The sequence below is a fragment of the Limulus polyphemus genome, unplaced genomic scaffold (genome assembly GCF_000517525.1).
Source record: "Limulus polyphemus unplaced genomic scaffold, Limulus_polyphemus-2.1.2 Scaffold3272, whole genome shotgun sequence".
NCBI lineage: Eukaryota > Metazoa > Arthropoda > Merostomata > Xiphosura > Limulidae > Limulus > Limulus polyphemus.
Window position 1 is genome coordinate 21,219 of NW_013668882.1, and position 22,419 is coordinate 43,637.

At 34.8% G+C, this 22,419-nt stretch overlaps 1 protein-coding gene across 3 annotated transcripts in view; it reads left to right on the forward strand.

Moving 5' to 3' along the window:
• LOC106469040 (colorectal mutant cancer protein-like) overlaps window positions 1-22,419 on the forward strand; it is a 92,291-nt gene that overhangs the window by 15,005 nt on the left and 54,867 nt on the right. Inside the window, exons 1-3 of one of the 3 annotated variants that reach the window (XM_022397439.1) lie at window positions 1,517-1,604; window positions 3,421-3,710; window positions 3,881-4,029. In XM_022397439.1, the coding sequence (XP_022253147.1) occupies window positions 1,600-1,604; window positions 3,421-3,710; window positions 3,881-4,029 (444 nt within the window). In that variant the 5' untranslated portion in view covers window positions 1,517-1,599. Of the gene's footprint in view, window positions 1-1,516; window positions 1,605-3,420; window positions 3,711-3,880; window positions 4,030-22,419 lie in introns of those variants that run through there. The other 2 variants (XM_022397438.1, XM_022397437.1) reach the window with 2 other exon arrangements.

Genomic DNA, 22,419 nt, shown 5'->3' on the forward strand with positions numbered 1-22,419 from the left:
ACTGTCGGCGTCCGGACGGTCGGGGGGGGAGGGGGACGAATTTCCATAGAAAATGAGAATTACCCCCCCCCCCCCCCCCGGGCCTAGAAATATTTCTGCGGATGCCAATGTTCTGCGGCTTAAACTTAGTGTAATTCAGTGGTTTGAATATATAGGATACGGGAATTTGATCTATGCAAAGATAGTGTGATAGGTATTTAAACTGGGTGTATATGTTTATTATTAATAGTTTATTATATGGAAGTTGAACACCGACTGATTTATGCTGTTCTGAATAATATCATGGAGAAAGTAACAAAAACCACCGTTACTTGCTGTGTAATATACAGGGCTCCGCTAATTACGTATGGTTAGCTCTTTGATTTATATTCCATGCATTGTTGCAATGGATATTCTGCACGAGACTGTCAAGCACTGATGAAAAGTGACTAGAATCAATAGCGAGAACACGTCATTTGAAAGATGCCGTCACTAGTATTACGCAAGGGAAGCCGTGTGTGGACAACGCAATTAACACAAAAATATCGATTGATTAGCGTCTACAGTCGAAGTGGAGGAAGAAGTGGTTTATTGTGTTTTGGCATGTGCGTTTAACATTCTGTATATTTTATTTAGCTTGTGACGGTCGCTGCCTAAAGGCATCTGTTGATGGCATATTAAAAGTTTGAAGTCAACAGACCATACAATCCAGTTCATGTATTTAATTAGATACAATTTAAGAATACAAAAGTAAAAATTTACCGTATTCATGTTGTTAGACAAAAATAATTAAAGTAGTTTTATAAACTTATATTGTAATAACATCACATTATTATAATTCGAAGTATATTTAGTTTGTGAATACCTGTGGTTTTTAAACAACTTTATTCCCCCGCCCTTTTCCCGTGTTTACAGTAACAATGTAGAATTTTAAAGTAAATCTTAACTTTTCTTTGAATAAATAATTGTTGTAAATCTGATTATATGCAACAATAACGTTATTAGCTGTACATTAAATTGTTGCATCAATTTAGTCAAATGTTTTGGTCCCCCAAGGATGAAAATTAAATGGGGAAGGTACAGTGTCGTAATTTGGTAGTAGAGGGCTAATTTCAAACGCTGGTGTTATCTTCAATGAAAATATAACACAGGCCTGCAAATTTAAACTTCATAAAAGTTGTTTTGGTTTTAATAACGGATTTTCCATAATTCAGATTTCAAAAATAATATTCATTTTTTTTTTATCACATAAGGATTTTTTTTACAAATGGGGAAGAAAAAAAAAATTATTATTTCGTTCACAACAATAAACATTTTTTTATTGTTATGTTTGGATTGTAACTTCTAGAACGATCGATCGATAAGACTTACGTCGCTATTGGGCTAGAGAAATATGTAGCCAGTGGTCGTCAACATTTTCAACATAACAAAATGTGACCCGATTTCAATGAAAATATTCACTTATGTAAAAGTACGTATGACATTTTTGAAAGATCTGTACGTGATGGAGAAAATGGATATGATTTTCGGATTTAGCGTACAGGAATTACTGTGGAACATGAAAAAATTTGAACATAATAAAATCATCGCAGGCCTATGTAATCTGTGCTGAACATTGGCATGAGGTAATCGATTAAAAACAACTTTATACTGTATTTCTGTCTGTCTGTCTGTATGTATGTATGTATGTGTGTGTGTGTGTGTGTGTGTGTGTATATATTTCTTAATCTGAACTTATACCTATTTGTAAAAATATAAGGTAAGTCTCTGGAAACTTACAGTAAATCAGATTTTGCAATATCCATTGGTATATGTTTGTTGTTTGAATACATTAAAAATGAAGGCAATAAAACATATGAGTGCACCCAGCAAAGGAGAAATATTTCAATTTGTATCACGTAAGATACACTTAGGCTAAAAATATAACTATAAACATTACATGCTATACTTTGTTAAAAGACAGAATTTCAAAATAACATTATTCTGAAAGTGTGGATTGTTCAGTTTAACAGATACCGAGAAAAATTTAGTTCTGAATGTTAATTTTCCTGGTATGTATAGATAGAGAGCATTCATTTTGCTGTTCTCACCTACAGCAGAGTTATCAAATGGTACTGAACTTACCATAGCAAATCTCCCTGTTGGACAAAAGTCAATAATTAGTATAACAAAACTTTATTTTTTTTTGTTAACTGTCACAAGATAGATAGACACCATTAACATGAATACTCCTTTATTAATCACTTAGAAAACAATTAATAAAGGTTAGTGACAATGAGACTTCTGAATAATGGAGAGTGATGAAGAGTAATGCTTGTACGATTGCCAAGTCATAATTACAATCTTTCCAGCACTTACATGTTCAGCTTTACATATCACAGTAATCTAGTGGTTTTCAAGCTATGGTACACCTTTCTGGGAGGTATACAAGAACTTTTGAACAACATTAAAAATAAGATGAATTCCACACTTCAGAACAGGTAGGCAGTTTTGGTGAGTTATTGATGTATTACACTAACCAGTACTCAACATTCAAATTATGTGCAGATGGGTTATACCACTAACTCCGAGATCTGACTAGAGTACGAGATCTGACTAGAGTACGAGATCTGACTAGAGTACGTGGCGTAAAACCCTTGCATTAATCTGTGAGTTACTTTACCTAATATTTAATGTCTTTATTCGTCACAGTAATTTTAGTTGCATAATATTAACAAGCTATATACATGCTGGGGGTGATGACTTGTTACTGTTACAATGTAAGTCTAAATTATAGTCAGATTCTTTATTGAAACACCAAATAATTACAACTATTATAGTGAAGTTTAAAGCTTTAATTATTCTTATTACCTTAAAATAAGTGTGTTGTGGATAACTATAAAAGGTTGAGTGAAATCATTGACCATTCAGATTTGTACAGATATAACTTCTATATGTGAATAGACTTAAAAACAGATGTCTCAAACACATTTACATGTTACTAAAAATGCATGTAAATATAATTTACAGATAAAAGAAAGAAAGGAAAAGGTAAGGGAGTCATTGACACCAGAGAAATTTTAATTAGACAAGTAGGATTATGACTACCTAAACTCTCCAGCTCTATTATGTTCTTTTAAGTGTCAGAGACCGATTAATATTCATTATTGTAATGTGATGAATATGCAACAAACTATTGCCAAAGACAATGGGGTTAGATAACCCAGACTGTGCATGTATGTGTTAATACATATGTGAACTGTGAATGCATGATGACACAAGTTATTACATGAAGAAAGGTAGAGAAATCTTGCTTAATGATCATTTGGTATGTCTTATTTACAGTGTATACTTTAACTTTGTGCATTTCATTTTTGTGTACATTTTTTTAGTAGTTTGTAGGGAAACTATTGTGTCTCAGTGTTTTTTTGACAGTTTGTATTTATTTACTTTTTTTACTAGCCAAGATCTTCTAGCTGTATGTCAACAGTTGAACCTGGAGCACTGTGTGGAAGAGATTATGGAACAGCTAGGAGCTGATGAACACGGTAGAATCTCTTATAGTGAATTTCTTCGTAGACGAATGCAATTAATGAATGAGATAAATGCCTTGACCTTACAGGAGCAAGAGCATGAACATGTTGCTCATGTTGGTGATGTGGATCTATGTCGACCAAGTTCCCAACAAGTCTCTCCAGCCCCTGGTAGTAGTAGTACAGGCAACTGGCCTACAAGCAGTGATACCAGTCAGGGTAATTATCTTTAATGTTTCATTCAGTGGTTCATTTAATTTTTGATTATGTTATTGTTGATGCATACTTAGCATTTCTCTTCAAACATAATTTATTTTTCAACATTTTTAGTGTATAAGTGCTGTCAAAAATAACTTGCTAATGATTGGTTATTTAATTTTTTTCATAAGGAGCAGCCTCTGGTAAACATGACAGTTGGGAATTTGATTCTGGAGCTCGTGACTTGAGTCCTGAGCCAAACACTCTTCAGAAGCTGATTGTAGAATCAAGTGGTTCGGTACCTGGGAACAGTAGTGACTTGTTGGAACTGGCAAACAAGGTTGATTAACTCTTTGTGAATAAATAATAATAAGATTGTTTTTGGTATTTGTTAGGAAAAAAATTTGTTAGATATTCACAGCATTTGCCATTTCTATGTTCTGCAGATAAGTTCAGTTCTTCCAAATTACTTGCATTCATGTAGCTTCTTCTTGAAGGTAAACTGTGAAACATAATTTAGGTTTGACTTATAAGAAGTTTACTACAAGTGCAAATAAATATTAGTGTAGTAATATACATGCTGTACAAAACTGGTTTATACAAAACTTCATTAATGTTAAATGCACTATTATGATAAATTCCAATTGTGTTTAAATTTGTGATAGCTAAAGTACTGGACTATTTTGAGGTTGACTCAGAGACTTATTAGAAAACTAGAACTTAATGCTTTATTTCAGATGTAGAAATACTTAAATTTTAACAACTTGCTTCATGTAGGTTCCATAAACCAATAGAACCAGTCACATAACATCTTGAAGTAACCGTGATTCCAACTACACCTCTTTTAAGTCTCACTCATGTATATAATTTAATATAGATAAAAATGTTCTCTTAAAGTTTTGACTTAGTGACTCATCTTCTTTTATTCTTGACTTATAGATTATGCTTAATAATTCTATCAACATTTAAGAATATTTTTAATACACACACACAGTTATATACTTGCTATTTATTTCAAAAAACTAACATTTTTGGTAAAGCTAGTATTATCTTTGCTTCCATGAACAATTATAACTTAATCAAATACTTGTGACCTTAAATAACTACAATGGTATACCTATCAGCCATACTGTGTCTTTCTGTTTGTCCATTATTTAACTACTCGTAGGTTGCTGGGCCAATCTCAACCAGAGTTTGTGGGATGATAGTTTGGAACAAGGGACATGTTAATGGGGGTTCACAACCCTCTCCACCCCTCAATATTGCTGTTATTGAGCATTTATTATCTTTGATGTAAGCTAGCATTAACCACATTTGCAGATGGTGTTATGTCCTTACACCAAAAACAAAAGAACTTTATTAAATTTTCTATAAAACAACATGCACACAGTATGGGGAAGGGCACACAAATGTCTTATATATCTTTAAGAGTGCACTAGCACTCCCTTTGGAGGAATTTAGTGAAAAAAATGGCCACCGCTATTGCAATACTACATAAACTCGTATGAAGTTTTTACTCCAACAGCCATCATAAGGCTGATATGAAGAGCCATTTCTTGAGTTATACCCACTTCCTACTTTGACCCGTGATCTTTCAACTTCGGCCCTTAAGACACTTATGTGGCCAATAAGTGTCAATTAATTAATCACAAAAAATGCTGTGGAAGGACATTAAGAGCTGAATGCTGAAAGCAGGTAACAGAAAGCACCCCAAAGGCCATTACTTTGGTTGCTACTTGTTCCTACAAAGTCACCCTGACCATTGCACATTGTATACCATGTTTTAAGTATATACATTTTGAGTTATTAAAGCTTATACAAAACTTTTGGGGAGGTAATAATAAACAATTTAATAATATGTTATAAATAAATTGTGTGAAAGTTAGGATTTTTCTGTTACTTTTCATAGTATCCACCTCCACATTTTTTAAAGTTCATAACCCGGACAGAGGATGGGTACCTCAGCTTGTTGAACATAAAACTTGTAGCAAGGGACAAATTACAGAATTATTATACCATTTTGCTGCAGAACACTACCCTTCCCTAAATTTTGAGCAACTTAAATAGCCTATTTTTACTGTAAAAGAAACACATTTTTAAGAGAATCTTCTTTTCAATTATCTGTGATAATGTGATGCGTGAACTTTTTCTTTTTTAGTGTAATTTCACATACTCTCAGACGTATTCCTAAGGCTGGTATCCAGCTGCTGGAAAATTATAGGGATGACATAATCTTGGAAAAATCTTGGTATTACTAACTATAACTGCACTTTATGACTTCCTACATATTCTATTATCCTGTACAGGATGCTGCTACATACTATAGTAAATGTTACATTTTAGTCTGTGGGCTGTATGGAGCTTCAGCCAGCTTTGAATAATCAAAAGCAAAAGTTATTTCCCGCCAAACTTTAGTGTAACTCAAACTTCAATAACCATGGCTTCCACTAACTCTTTGGCAAATCTCTAATAGTGAAATTCTTATTGAAAAATGTGGCAGTTGCATTTCCCAGTTGAAATTTGCCCCTCATCTAGTCGAACTTTGCCAAGCTTAACTCTTGTTTCCTGATTTATGACTAATGGAACCAAAAATGTCTATTCACTTTTATTCTTGAGTCCTAGATTGGTTTAAAAGGCAGTCTCCTAAACCTCTACTGTGGGGCATAATTTACCTTTTCATTTCCTTGAAGTCATGAAAGTAATATCATTGCAGACCACAACAGTTATCAGTTTCTCTTGATTAATTTTCAGGTAGTTGTTGCCCTCTATCATCTGATGTACTGCTTTTTGTTGCAGTTTATAATCAAGTGGCTTTTATTGTCCATTACATTTTTTTATTTGTTGTTTAAGTGACTTTCCCTGGGAAACTACTCTATTTCTGCAAAACCTATCCTTGTAAGTCACTTATGCTTACTTTAGGGTCATTAGTTGTAATAGTATATTACTTTGGTTATGTTATTTTTAACAGATATTCTCTGATATTGGTAAGCAACCTTGGTTAATTCCAGTTCTATAGCAACTTGAATAATTTCTCTTAAAGAAATGCCTCTACTTTGTTTGGTATGATATGTATATCTTTTATCTTGAACTGTATCAATGAACTGGTCATATGCCATAATCTCTGAAGTTGTTTAAGGGTCAGAAAACAGAGAGCCCTTCAATGTCCTTAATAAATTCTGTGAGGGCTTCTTTTTTCTTCTTATTCATTTGTGTACTGAGTTTATGATATTTTGTTTGATAAGTCATTTTAAATTGACTGGTCATCATTCTGGCTTTTATGGTTGGTGAATGTTTATCCCTAGTTGATTCAAGTTGGTGGCCACATGGGCAACCTGCTGTTCATTATCCCACTTATGTACTATAGAAATAATATTGAACTTGGCTTTGTAAATCTTCTCTTTCCATTGGTCTTGTAGACATCAAGGATGTTTTATAATATGCTCAAGTGGTGCTTACCATTCAATGAAAACTGGAGTTGTCAGTGTTTTGCTATTCCTGAAAGCTTCATTTTTAACTGAGTGGAATAGTTCTTGTTTGAAATTTATTGTTATTAGCTAACAGAGATTTAGATAGTTAAACTCTCTGGCTGATCCTCATACTCTGTTGGAGTATTTAGCTGACTTTCTATATCATTTTATATTGTGGAAACCTAGTCACCTACAGTTTCAGTTTGGAAATTCATGAATTTCTAGTTTTGGCAATATATACTTTCTGTAATATAGCTGCAAGCTTTAACGGTAACTATCTGTACATTTTTCATGATAATACTAATCCTTCATTAACCCTTGACAACTCCTTTGTAAACTGTTTCATTAACCCATGACAGTTCTTGTGTAAGCTATTAAGCTTATTCACCACTTCCTTGAAATTTTGGTCATATTTTTCCAACATCACTAAAATCAGTTGTTAACCAGATGGTATCAGAAAAAGGTAAGATCAGTTGTCAGTTTTGTTGTAAAAATGTTTACATATGTTTCAACTCTTTCTGTCACATTCCTGATAGTAGACTCTAGTAATATGGGGCTACCCACAACATTTTAGAAACCAGTAAAAGAAATTGAAACACGTGTAAACATTTGGACAACAAAACTAGAAATTAGTTTGGACTTTATAAGCTTTTCTTTTAAAAATAGAGTTTTTGTAGGTAATGTCTAAACATGCATAACTGATGTAAAACTTCAATTATTGTAAGAATGTTCTACTTTCTTTTGAATATTAATACAAAGGTTAAAGAGGTCCTTATCTTAGGAATGTCATACACTGTCCCAGTGTAGATCAACATCCATTGATCTAACATTGTTAAAAAGAAATGCCCAAAGACACCTAAATATCAGGAATAAGATAATGTTTGTTTGGAATTAAGCACAAAGCTACACAATGGGCTATCTGTGCTCCGCCCACCACGGGTATCGAAACCCGGTTTCTAGCCTTGTAAGTCCACAGACATACCGCTGTGCCACTGGGGGGGCAAATAAGATAATACCTGATTAGTAATATTTGAATTGTATTTCACAGAAAAATGGTTTAACCCATTAAAATATTAATCTTGTTCTTCATTAGTGCTTGATTTTATTTATTTTTGTAATCAGACTAGTGAAACTAGTGAACAGCTAACCAAATTATATAGGAGTGATGTTGGTTTTTAAAAATAAGCATGTTTGATGAAGTTTAACCATTTTTCAGTATATTATATATTTTATTAAAAATTATGATTTTTTTTTATGTTTGATATATTTAACACAGGATCACTCCCTTAACCAAAGGTGCCTCAATGGCAGGGATTGGAGATAAAAAATCCAGGATTTATCTGATTTTGATGAAACTTGTATAAGATGTAGCACATGTTAAGATATGATGACTACAATATACAGTTTCTAAATTGGACAAAAATTGACTGAGTTATGTCTTGCCCTATCATCAACAGAAACTCCATACTTAATGACAGTACTTGTTGTTGTGTAATCACTGGGTTTGCTACATGAACCTTCTTCTTTTTTGCCTGTCATTGTGTCTGTTTTTCAGACAAAAAGTCAATAGATCTCCAGGGAATAGTTCCAAAACTGCTGACTTTTAATGGAACTTTGCTGTGCTTCACCTCGGCATACTCTTCATCATTAATCACTGTTATTCCTCTGATCACCTGTAGGTGCAAGGTTGAAAGATGTTCAACTAGCAACCTGTGCAGCTGCTATGAATATGATCACCGGTGTTGTGGCAAATTCATGTACCAAGCCCAAAGACGCTTATGTACTATTTAAAAATAAGTTTGGCACTGATAATGAGAGTAGTGATAGTAGTAGCAGCCTTCCACCAGACCAGAAGATCAAGAACAAGGTGTTCAACCTGAAAGAGATGATGACAAAAGGTTGCATAACTTTATTTGAGAATTAATCAATTCCTGTGTGTGACACTGCTGGTAAGGTGGTGTGGCCACTCCAAAACCTTGTATCTGTGACTGTTCATAACTGCCAACTAAAATACTCAACCATTTCATATTTGGATACTGGAGAGAATGTTTTCAAATATTTATTCCAAGAAACAGTTACTGGGATTTCTTCTTCCTTGCTCTGTCACCCCAAAACACTACTTTGTCTCTGGTTCAAGGAGAGATCCTCTGTTAAAAAACATTAAATTCAAAACATCCTTACAATTAGCTGATTTTACTATTAAGGACTTTTTTGTTGAAAGATGAAGCCAAAGGTCTAGTAGCATTGTTTTTGATATGTTAAAAGCTTCTTTTATATCAAGAGATGATAGTTAAATGTTATATAATGGTTTCAAATCATTTCCTAGGGTGAATGTATTGTAATAGTCATTAGTATACTTACATGTATTTCTAGTGAAATCCACTGCTGCCAGACTTCCAGAAGTGACACAATAAAAAAGTGAAAGCTCTTCAATAGCTTTACAAGAACATTATTTATGTTATCTGAGGTTTATTACTTGAAAAGCATTGTTAATGGACTGCATCTGTCTTAAGCTTTGAATGATGTTTGGGGTCCGCTATGGCAGATCTTCAACAAATGAAGATCTATCTGGGCTAACAGCTTAAAACGTTGTTCGAAACCTCCAAGAGAGATGCAGTCTATTAACAATGCCTTTCAACTATACCGTTTCTAAACCTTCTCTGAAGTAAGAACTGATGTGTATTGAAGGATTAATGAATCAAAGAGGACATCCCTGTTAAAAATACTCACTTCACTGGGAGAGCTTGTGTACGTGATGTGCTGACACTACAATTAAAATGTTCATTTCAAATGGCATTATGTACTATTCAGTTAGACAATAGTAGCCCAAGAGTTGGCGGTGAGTGTTTTTAACTAACTGCCTTCCATCTAGTTTATAATTTCAAAATCAGGGACGACTGTTCGTATATAACTACATCGTTTTACAATATTTCACAAACGATTTATAACTTTTAGCCACAAATTACACATGGTAGCACTGCAATGTTGAGTGAATGGGAATTCGCCATTTAACTGCAAACATATATATACTTGTCTCTCGTGGTACTACGGCTCTCATTAGCAGAAACACCTTAATGTATTAGGATATGCAAATTATTTATAAGCTGTGACTAACTCTATGCATGTTTCACTTTCTAACCCAATAGTGCAGAAGAAACATGTAATGATTTTTTTCGGCATATTGTTTTAGTTGTTGTTTTTTTTTTAAATATTATTCCAATTTTATTTAACACTTACACCATCTTCTACATGTCGATAATAAAGTACGCATGAAAGCTGAAGGCTAATATGTTGTGATCTTGTTTAACAATATCTCCGTCTGTGTGTAGTGTGGATATTATATGAATCTTTCGCGGAAACTATCATTTTATGATAGAAACTTCTGTTCTGTTTAAGAACTTGTTAATTTTTCTAACTGAATAATTTAGAAGGAAAACACGAAACATATTGTTATATGCTTATGATTGTTTTAAAATAATATTAAGCCCGGCATGGCCAGCCGATTAGGGCGCTCGACTCGCAATCTGCGGTTCGCGAGTTCGAATTCCCGTCACATCAAACATGTTCGACCTTTCAGCCGTGGGGGCGTTATAATGTGACGGTCAGTCCCACTATTCGTTGGTAAAAGAGTAGCCCAAGAGTTGGCAGTGGGTGGTTGTGACTCTAATCTTACACTGCTAAATTGGGGGCGGCTAGCGCAGATAGCCCTCGCGTAGCTTTGCGCGAAATTCAGAACAAACAAGAAAGTATTACGATAATTTCACTGACTCTTGGATAAGGACAACGGGATATTTTTGATATTGTAAAAAAATATGTAGCATGTCTTCACTTGTATCATGGTTAAAATGTGTGAATGATTTTTACTGGCTTTCATGCAGCCGAAAGAAAGAAAGAATAACTTGAACCAAAACAAAAATAATTATTCCCCCTCCCCAGTAGTACAGCAGTGTGTTTGCGGATTTACAACGCTAGAAACCGGATTTCGATACCCGTGGTGGGCAGAGCACAGATAGCCCATTGTGTAGCTTTGTGCTTAATCACAAACAAACTAAACATTGGGCTGAGCATGGCTCAGTGGTTAGCTTACCGGACTGTGAATCTGAAGATCCCAGTTTCGCATCCCGTTACCGCAAAAAAGCGCTCCGCCCTTTGTGTTATAAGAATGACCACTGAATCTCACTATTTGATTAAAATTACCCAATAGTTGGCGGTGTTGACTAGCTACCTTTCCTCTAGTCCATCACTTCAAATTAGGGATGGCTAGCGGAGGTAGCCTTCGTGTACTTGTGCAAAATCAAACTAACAAACCCAAGATATTACCTGCTGTGATAAAAACAAAAATTAGAATGTAACAACACTGTTAGATAGCAGTACACTGGCGATCGGTCATGTGAGCTGAATGTGGCCGCGCCCGTGATATCCCTAGGGGAAGAAGCTTTGACAATAAGTATAAGTGGCCATTCAGAGCCACATTCTGTGTTGATTCGTCCCAGCTTCTGTAATATCAGGCTGTCTATGTACTCTGCTGTTGATAAGTGGATGTTATTGAAAACTCAGGATTTAGGTATGTCATTGTTAGAGAGGTACTGAAGAGAGCCCTTTTTCAAACAAAAAAAAATGACAACAGTTAAAATGGAGAATGTATTGAGGTGGAGACACGTCATTACGCTTTAGCGATATTACTCTTGAACTGAAGCATGCCAGTTTGTTTGTAATTAATCACGTAGCTACACAAAGGGCTGTCTGTGCTCTGCCCACCACAGGTATCGAAACCCGGTTTCTAGCGTTGTAACTCCGCAGACGTACCGCTGTGCTACTGAGGTGCAGCATACCAAAGGATTAGCTATAAATGCAGTGCCCCAAAAAATTAAAGAAAATTTCAGACCATGACGCTGTGTAATCGATTCGTTTAATTGTTACTCCTCCTTAAATTTCGTCAAAGAAATGTTTGCACTGATTAGTAAATTACATAACTTATCGATAATTAAAAATGTTATCAATAATAACTGGCAAAATAACAATAGTTATGGTTTTAGGTTCATGTCTTACAATAGTATTATTTGTTGTTTTTAATATGATATTCAGTCATTCATTCCTATAGGGTGCTACCCTGACTTTTTCTCACTATGTTTTACATCATGTGTGAGTATGTATGTATTTATATACACTACTCACAAAAATGAGAAGATAATGAGGTTTTGTATATATTTTTCTAAACTTAAAAAAGAATATATATATATATATATAGAGAGAGAGAGAGAGAGACGCATGGCCAGGTGGTTAAGGCGCTCGATTCGCAATTTGCGGGTCGCGAGTCTGAATCCCCTTCGCCGAACATGCTAGCCCTTTCAACCGTGGGGGCGTTATAGTATGACGGTCAATCCAACTATTCGTTGATGAAAGAGTAGCCGAAGAGTTGGCGGTGAGTGGTGTTAATTAGCTGCCCTCCCTCTAGTTTATCACTGCTGACGTAGGGACAGCAAGTACAGATAGTCTTCATGTAGCTATATTTATTACAAATATCACAGGCAAACAATACGAAGGAAGTCGAAAAGTCCATTGATAAATAACAAAAGATCAAAATTACCAAACAGTTTAAACAAACTTCATTAACCTTTGATTTTTAATTGATATATAATCATTATAATGTGTCCCTCGATGTCTCAACGGTAAGCTTGAGGGTAAATAATGCTAACATTCGGGGTTAGACTCCTGCAATTGTTAACGCAGCCCATTATGTAGCTTTGCGCTAAACAACACAAACTCAATACACTGAACCAGTCAATAAATAATAAAGGAAACAAACATGTAAAAATTGCACTTCGATGTCATTTCAAAAACGTCATTAGTTACGTACACGCGCTTCTTACTCTCATCTGGTACTAATATTTGGTCGCTTGCTGTTTTTGATGCTTTTCTTAGTTTTGTTACAGTTTCTTTATGTTTATATAACACTCATCTGTTAGTGGCGGTCAGAGGATTTAGACAAAAGTATCAGAGAAACACAGAAGTAGTGATAAGTCATTTTGAAGTATTCAAGTTTGTAGTGAAAAGATTATGGATGCTCTTTCAAGCAATCGTTCTCCATACTAGAAAGTCTGAACAAGGTTTTAGAATGTCAGATATACGTTTTATTATGAGTGCCCAACATGGTTGTTATAAATTATCATTCCACTGCTCAATGATTTATTATGGTTAATATGAGCATCTAAACAGTAATGAACACACCTCATGAGTTGACCTCATCGGCCCTCCAGTTGACCACATAACTCATTTGTACGTTGTGAGATTACTGGAATTAGCAGCAATACTTTTCACTGTGGACAGCTGCATTATTCATAGAATAGTCGGGCATGGTATGGCCTGGTAGTTAGGGCGCTCGACTCGCAATCTGAGGGTCGCGGGTTCGAATCCCCGTCACACCGAACATGCTCGCCCTTTCAGTCGTGGGGGCATTATAATGTGACGGTCAATCGCACTATTCGTTGGTAAAATAGTAGCCCAAGAGTTGGCGGTGGGTGGTGATGACTAGCTGCCTTCACTCTAGTCTTACACTGCTAAATTAGGGACGGCTAGCACAAATAGCCCTCGTGTCGCTTTTCGCGAAATTCAAATCAAACCAAACCTGAAAAGACTCGTCCCAACTCTTATCGATTAGTACATGTGTGAACTTGGACAGTCTGTAACTTTTTATGTTGTTGTTATTATGAATTTGGTTTATCGAACGTTTTATATAACTTACGTTTAACTAATTATCATGTTCTCTACTTCATTAAAACAAAATCACTAAAATTATATTTTTATTAGTCTCAATCATGGAATCACATCCACATATTATACAAATTATTTTCTGTAAGTCAAATATTCTGTTTATTTTACATATTTTTGTATTTTTTCTTCCATAAAATTATTGTAAATGCACTGAAAGCAACTATTAATTTTAACTATATGATTTTATTTCTCAATCGACCTGTCTCTTTCTTCCTGTGAAAATAATTAATATGTATATTGACTTGTAACTTTATTAAGACTCCAGTCAATATTGGTAGCTGCCTTGTTCAATTATAACTCATTCGTTAAAGATTGTGGATATTCTGCAAATGGCTCACAGGTATTGGCAGATGTAATTTTAAATTCATCCTCAAGTTTAATGAAATAGAGATCCAATGACAAAAGCAGTTATCATGGTTTTTCGAACCGATTTTGAACAATATGAGCTCAGGTTTTTGTTTCATTAATGTTTTGGACGAGTCATTGTTTATCAGGGCGAAAATAGAGCATTGTAAGGAGGGCTCAGGTACATTCTGAGTATTATTCACCATTTAAAAGAACCAAAGAATACTGCCCCTACAGCGTGAATTCTCCCCATACCATTACAATACCACAAAGAAGGTTCAAGTGCTTCATGCGATTTCTTTACTGTTTTTGCTCTACCATCGGCATAGGAAAGGATGAAATGTGACTCATCACATTACATTACGCGCTTCTATTCACTCTTCACTAAGCCGTGTCCTAAGCCACGCTTTTCATTTTGTATTCGAGACGGATCATTCCTGGACTGTTCTGGAGTCTCCATATGTCAGTTTTTCAAATAGAACAATTAGAGGTTGTCGAATACTGATCACTTTCAAGGGAATTGTTAATTGGTCGAAGCTTGTATAATAGTCTTTTGCCCCCATATACTCGTTAACCAAAATGTTTTCGTGTAACATACATTCTTTTTGTTGCTTTTATTGTTACACTGATGTCCATTTGAAAGTTTGAGAAATCCGTATTCTTACCCCCACTTTTTATTTTCGTTTCACACTAACCATTGCGTGATAACATTTCCATATTTAGAACCAAACATGTGAAAACAAATGTTACGTCCTATAGTTTAGTCTCATTGCAAGTCCCAGTAAGATGGTTTCGCAATATTATAATGATTTACAATTTTTAATGCAATATCTCTTTTATAAAATTACATTTTTACATATTTCAAATTGAAATTCATTGAACTTTGGAGTATGTTAACTAAATGTAGTCACTTAGGGTATTGGTCACAGTGAAAAATATTTTTTTAAAGATATGCTAATATATATATATATATATGGATAAAGCTAATGTCCACTTCATTATATATACATGGTATGCTTCTGAATGTGGCAACAGAAAAGACTACAAGAGTATGAGTAACAGACAGTACGAATACGGTTGTATTTACAGTATCGAGCTGTCATGGACTTCTGTGTGGAAACACGATAAAGTTTCGTTTACTGCAACATCGACAGCTTGCACCCATGCATATTTCCATATTTTATTAAGACTTGTTTTACTGGAAATCGCACTAGTGAAGGGGAGTCAAATCTTGTGTAAGCCAATCCAGAATACTTTTTGCTAAAACAAATTTCATTTTACTTTGTAACATTATTGTTTTTTATCTTCGGTTTTTAAAATATTTCATAAAGCGTGCTTCAGTATACGGTATGTACTAGTATAATATTATCAGTGTATGTGGCATTAGTGGGGTCGTTTAAAATCCAGACACACTCTGTAATAATTCGCAGATAGGTATACATTAGAACACCTCAGGAGGGTTACAACATGTGGTTTGTTTTAATGGGGATAGTGGACTAAATTAGATAAACTGTAGGACCATTTTGCTAATATAAATATAGGTTTTTCGAATGGAAGAGCGCTGCTACCAGATCTTGCCAGTAAAAAACAAAAGCCACACAAGTTTTCATTATAATAAGGTAAGGGCTTTTTTCAAGTCTGACTTACTTAGCTAGAAAGGAATCATTAACCAGAATCTCAGAATAATAATAACAAAAAAAGAGCCCAAAGTTCCTGTGTAAATATTTCTTTTGCTAGCATATTCCAAAAAAGAAAGACTTATTGAAGAATACTTGACGACAATCTCTTGATTGGTGACCAACAACAACAACAACAAATCAATAATCTTTCAGAAAGTGGGGCTTTCCTTCATAAGGGGTAAATGAAGGTGAATAAACTCCTGTGCAAGCTGAACCAGATATTACAAGTGATGACAAGAAACTTTTTACTGAAATAATTTCGTTTTAACTTGTAGCATATACCGATTTGATATTGTAACTGTTAAGCCTAATGAATGCACATGTAATATATTATTATAGGCCTAATCTGTACAATAAAAGTTATTCATTTGAAAAATAGAGTTACAATGGTGAAAGTTTATATAACAAGATAAGTACTCCTCCTCTCATTGGCCAAGCGGCAAGCTTGATGGCTTCTAACGCTAAAATTGCAGTCGGTGCACACGAGTTTTAATATATTGTTTGTTTGAATTTCGCGCAAAGCTACACGAGGATTATCTGCGTTAGCCATCTCTAATTTAGCAGTAAAAGACTAGAGGAAAGGCAGCTAGTCATCACCACTCACCGCCGACTCTTGGGCTACTCTTTTACCAACGAATAGTGGAATTGACCGTCACATTATAACGCTCCCACGACTGAAAGGGCGAGCGTGTTTGGTGTGACGGGGATTCGAACCCGCGACCCTCAGATTGCGAGTCGAGCGCCCTGACCTCTGGGCCGTGCCAGACTATTTAATGAGTATATGTGTTATATTTAACTTGTACTGCTTACTAAAATAGAAGTTACAGGTTGTTATTATTAAGGTTAACTCGTATGGGGAATGAACAGGCGTGTTAAAAAACGATCTAAAAAAGTAGACATTTTAAAAAACCATACATTTGGCACCAGACATCGATAGATAACAACAAAAGTAAGTTAATACAAAGTTATATAAATTTAAACAACTATTTTCAAAATTGTTGTAATTTAGGTAAATGTTATTATTCTACTTGAATTTATTCACTCCATAGTGACACAGCGGTAGGACTGCGGACTTATAATGCTAGAAACCGGTTTCGATACCTGTTGGGTAGCTTTGTGCTTAACTGCAAACTGGTTAATTTCAAATAATCCCCAGTAAATACTTTGGACTCACAGTGTGCGGAAGTTCACGCCTGTAGCCTTTGGTCAAGAGGGGCTAACTTTATCTCCCAATTGATTGATAGGAATTAGTTTCTAAACCATGGCACATGAAGGGACTATTTGTATACAAAATAATGCTTTTATAACTTTTGTGATAAAAACCTACGTTATAACCTGAGAATTTAAAGTATTGTCTACTTTTTTAAAACATAAAAATGGCCGCGTGTTAAAACGTGTTACGTGTGTCTTATACATTCATATTTTAATTTAATTGTTAAACATTAGAATCACTTGGTTAGGGACTAGACCACCATTTTTTTTTCTATCGACTTTTTCTACGTAATATGGGTTACTTAGTTGTTAAGGTTAAAAAGTGCAGTTATTAAGCAGTTAAAGATTAGAAGCTGGGAAAATCATACACGGAGAAACATATTTGAATTTGGAGGGGGGGAGTCACCGATGATTGGGGTACCCCTATTTATTATGTTAACCGCAATCATTATATTGAAAACTGAAACAGCGACTTTCCACAATAGCTGTACACAAGTTTATTTTCCCCATTCAAAGTGGCACTTCGTCAAAATTGGGTGAGCACGTGCCCCTCTGTTCTCCTGCCTATAGGCCCTATTATCGTAACAGGTCGAGTTCGAAGTGTTTTTCGACGTTGCGCATAGTCTTTCTGATGGTCTTGACATGTTTCTCATAACCTTGGAAATCAACATGCGCCATTATTAATTTTTAGCTTCGTAGAGATTGTCAGTTTCAAATTTATCATTTCTATGTACTTTTGAGGAGTCTCATTACTTGGTAAACATGTAAATTGTACTTGCGAAAAATGGGCGGGAAACCATAGTTACGCAAAAAAGCACAACCTGGTTGAACGGCAATGCATCCACTTTTTTAAGATATTAATTAAATCGGCGCAGTCAACTTTGAGATTCTCAAACCCCCTTAATCCTTCATTAGTGTTCCAATTATGAACATTTTGAAAACCTAAACATTAATACGTGATTTGAATTTTGGTTGTTTATTTTCGGATATTCGCGCAAAGCTAATCACGGGCTATTTGCTTTAGCCTTCCATGATTTTGAAGTGATAGAATTAAAGGGAAGGCACCTAGTCAACAGCAACAACTTTCAACTCTTGGGCAACTACTGCCTGACCTAATGTAATGTGATTTGACCGTAACACTTATAACACACCTACGGCTCCAAAGTGCGGAGTCTGATTTTTTGACGATAACATGACGCGAATGATGGACCAGTAGATTCATAGTTCAGCACGCTAACCACTTAATTATGTAATTTGAGCAACCCTTACCTGCCCATGCCTATTTTCACGTAAGTCAGTGGATCCACTTTCGAAACTAAATTATAAGTTATTGTTTTGAGCTGTTCTTGACACATATTTATTGATATAAATTTTAAAATGATTTGGTGCAGTCAAATATAAGAACTTCCAGAATCCCATGACTCCCATTTTAGGGCCACCTCAGAATATAACGGAGGCTGGAAGTCATCAGTATTTAGTTAATAATTAGTGGACTAGAAAAACCTGATGTATTCGTTAATACTCATAAAAGGAACTTCAAAGATGAAACGGTACCCGACTCTCAGATACAGTATTGGATTAACATTTATATTATTTTCTAAAAGGCCCGGCATGGTCGGGTGGTTAGGGCGCTTGACTAGCGATCTGAGGGTCGTAGGTTCGAATCCTCGTCCCATCAAACATGCTTGCTCTTTCAGCAGTGGGGGCGTTATAATGTTACGGTCAAATCCACTATTCGTTGGTCAAAGAGTAGCCCAAGAGTTGGCGGTGGGTGGTGATGACTAACTACCTCCCTTCTAGTGTATCACTGATAAATTAGGGACGGCTAACACAGACAGCCCTCGTGTAGCTTTGCGCAAAATTCAAAAACAAAGAAACAAACAAGAAGCCACTATTCCAAGTAGTGCCTGAGCTTAAAACTAACATATCATTTGATTATTATAGGTAATACACATAAACATTAAATGGAATTAATTAGGTTTAAGGAAGACATGTGAGTGCGCCATGTTTCGGGTGTATTGGATAGGTTAATGAATTGTTTAATGAGGGGTTTCTGTTAACTGTTTTTTGATAGAAGTCTGTGGCCAACATATATTCTGTCTTTAATAGATAGAATACTATTGATAGTTTTAAGATAAGGGAGGGGGTGTATACAGGTAATCTGTAGGCTATACGTAAGGCTGCATTTTGTTGTGTCTGTAGTTTTTTAAAGAGATTGTCTGACATTTTCAGCAACAGGTCTTATGTACACCTTATATATGTGTTTAATGGTGTCTGGGTTACATCCTTTTTGAAATCCCCCGATTTTTCTGAGATAGCAAAGCCTCTGACTCATTCTAGTACAAATGTCTTTTATGTGAGTAGTCCATGTTAAATTTGAGTTAAAGGTAATACCTAAAAATTTAATAGATTTTATTAAAATGATTTGAGTATCATAGAATTTTAATTTAAGTTCAGATATTTTCTTCCTTTTCCGTTTAAAACATCTGTAAAATACTATAGCCTGAGTTTTTTTTAGGGTTAAGAGCAACACGCCACTTATCACACCAGTATGTGATAATATTCAAAGAAGTCTGAACTTTACATGCAGCGGTCAACGGTTAAGATGGTTTTCCCCATCATTTTATGCGTTTCTGTGTATTTGGTTCCTGTATTTATTTCACGTGTGAACGAGAATTTCATAAAAGAGGTTTAGATTCGGTGGTGTAAATACTGTTTTGGTGTAGGATTTATTCGTCAGATTTTACATTATATAGGTTAGATGAGAATTTTTAAGGTTCCTTTAGGTGTTTATATAATACTCTGAAATAAATGTTTTTGTAGTTTTTTGAAAGCTTGATGTATATTATTTATAAAATGTTTTTGTGGTTGATCTGAAAGCATGATGTATGTTATTTATAAATGTTTTTGTGGTTGATCTGAAAGCTTGCTGTATATTATTCATAAATGTTTTTGTGGTTGATCTGAAAGCTTAATGTATATTATTTATAAATGTTTTTGTGGTTGACCTGAAAGCTTGATGTATATTATTTATAGATATTTTTGTGGTTGATCTGAAAGCTTGATGTATATTATTTATAGATATTTTTGTGGTTGATCTGAAAGCTTGATGTATATTATTTATAAATATTTTTGTGGTTGATCTGAAAGCTTGATGTATATTATTTATAGATATTTTTGTGGTTGATCTGAAAGCTTGATGTATAATATTTATAAATGTTTTTGTAGTTGACCTGAAAGCTTGATGTATATTATTTATTTTACTGTTTTCAGTTCTGGGTGTAGACCGAAGTTGTACTTTTTTTTAGGTTTTTATTATTATTTGTTGTTATAGTTTACAATTACATTATAACTCACAATAGTTGATGTGGAGGAAGACTTGATTCACAAGATTTAAGTTAATGTTGTTGTTGTTGTTAATGTGGTGAAAATCGCCTATATTACGTTTAAACTGTATAATGTATTAACCTGTGTATTGCGCAGTAATACTAGCGTGAGAAAGACACTGATCGATATTTTAACTTTATAAAACGTACTTACCTACTAGATGTTATCATATAACTACCGAAAATCCTCATCCAGGCGACCTTAAATTACCACGTGTATATAGATAGTATCGTGTTGGAAGTCTGTATGGGACCTGTACGAAAATCAAGCTTAAGTCATCGTAAGCATTGTGAACATGCAGTGAATAGACGCATTAGTTTTTACTAGGTTCAAAATACAGCTGATGCACAGAGATGCAAACATAGGAATAAATATTTAATGTTAGATCTTACATTTTTACTGCGTCAGAAAAACTCTAGGGATGTATAGTGTCTATCTAGTACCTTGTGTATGAAAGCGCATTATGCTAATATAACAGTAAATTGACAAACAACGATTTATATGCATAATGAAGTAATCTATTTTGGGGGAACGAACTATACGTTGAGGAAGAAGAAGACAGACCAATCAATATTCTGTCGAAATGTCCCCCCCCCCAAAAAAAATGACCACTTTATTATGCTTATAAATCGTTGTTTGTTGATTTACTGTTAGCCTCTAGTTAAAGCTTATAAATCGTTGTTTGTTGATTTACTGTTAGCCTCTAGTTAAAGCTTATAAATCGTTGTTTGTTGATTTACTGTTAGCCTCTAGTTAAAGCTTATAAATCGTTGTTTGTTGATTTACTGTTAGCCTCTAGTTAAATTGTCTACGGTTTTATCTAATATGTTAATAAACAAATTTAAAGTGCTATATTTCCGTGTTCTATAGCTATCCCGCATAGAAAATACTGAATCTTAATTTTATCAATTTTTTTAAAACCTAACGATTATCTTGATTCTTCTAATATTAATTTATGCTGAGTTAAAAAGTTTCTCTTCCAATTAAATATTTATCCAATTTACATTACTAATAATGGAATTACTTTTGGTTACAGCGATGAAATTCGGATTTCGATACTCGTGACGAGCAGAGCACAGGAAGCAAAAAATTCCTCTTGGCTAGCTCCCCCCCCCCCCCCTATTCCCAGTGTCTCAGCGTTGAGCTTGGAGGCTTAACGTGCAAACTTGGCGTTCGATATTAGCGATGATTACTGTGCAGATACTCTATTGTGTAACTTTCCGCATAAACACACACACACACACACACACACACACAAATAATCTTACTGGCTAGGCTAGACGTGGTCTAGTGCTTGCACAGGTTGTGAGTCCGAAGTTTAATGGTTCCTGTCCCGTTGCCGCAGAAAACTCGATTTACGTGTTATGGCCGTGGGTGCACTATAAGAGTAAAGGTTAAATATCATTATGTTGTGTGACGAGAGTTGGCGATAGGTCATGTAGACTAGCTGCTTTCCTTGTATTCTGTACGTTGAAAGTTAGGAACGACTTGTGTGTACTGAAGTAGAGGGAGGTAATAACTTATTTTGCTTTCAAACAGTAACGTTACATCTAAAATATTAACTATATAATTACAAATTGAATCCATACCATAATCGGTCTTTTTTAAAAAAAATTTAGCCACTTCTGCTCCAGATTTTTGCGTGTCCATGACGTTTTTTGGGTTCCATATCCCCAATAACACGATTCATTCAAAAGATCAAAACAAACCGAGAACAAAAGTGTCAACAATGTTGCAGTTAATCCCCCAAATTACTGCTCTTTTTGTGATGTATTTTACACACAGCAAGTGACTGATTACATCAAATTATTTCGGTCAGTTCTTCAGACTGGGTGTTGCAACAAGAAAAAAAAAAAAAAAAAAAAAAAA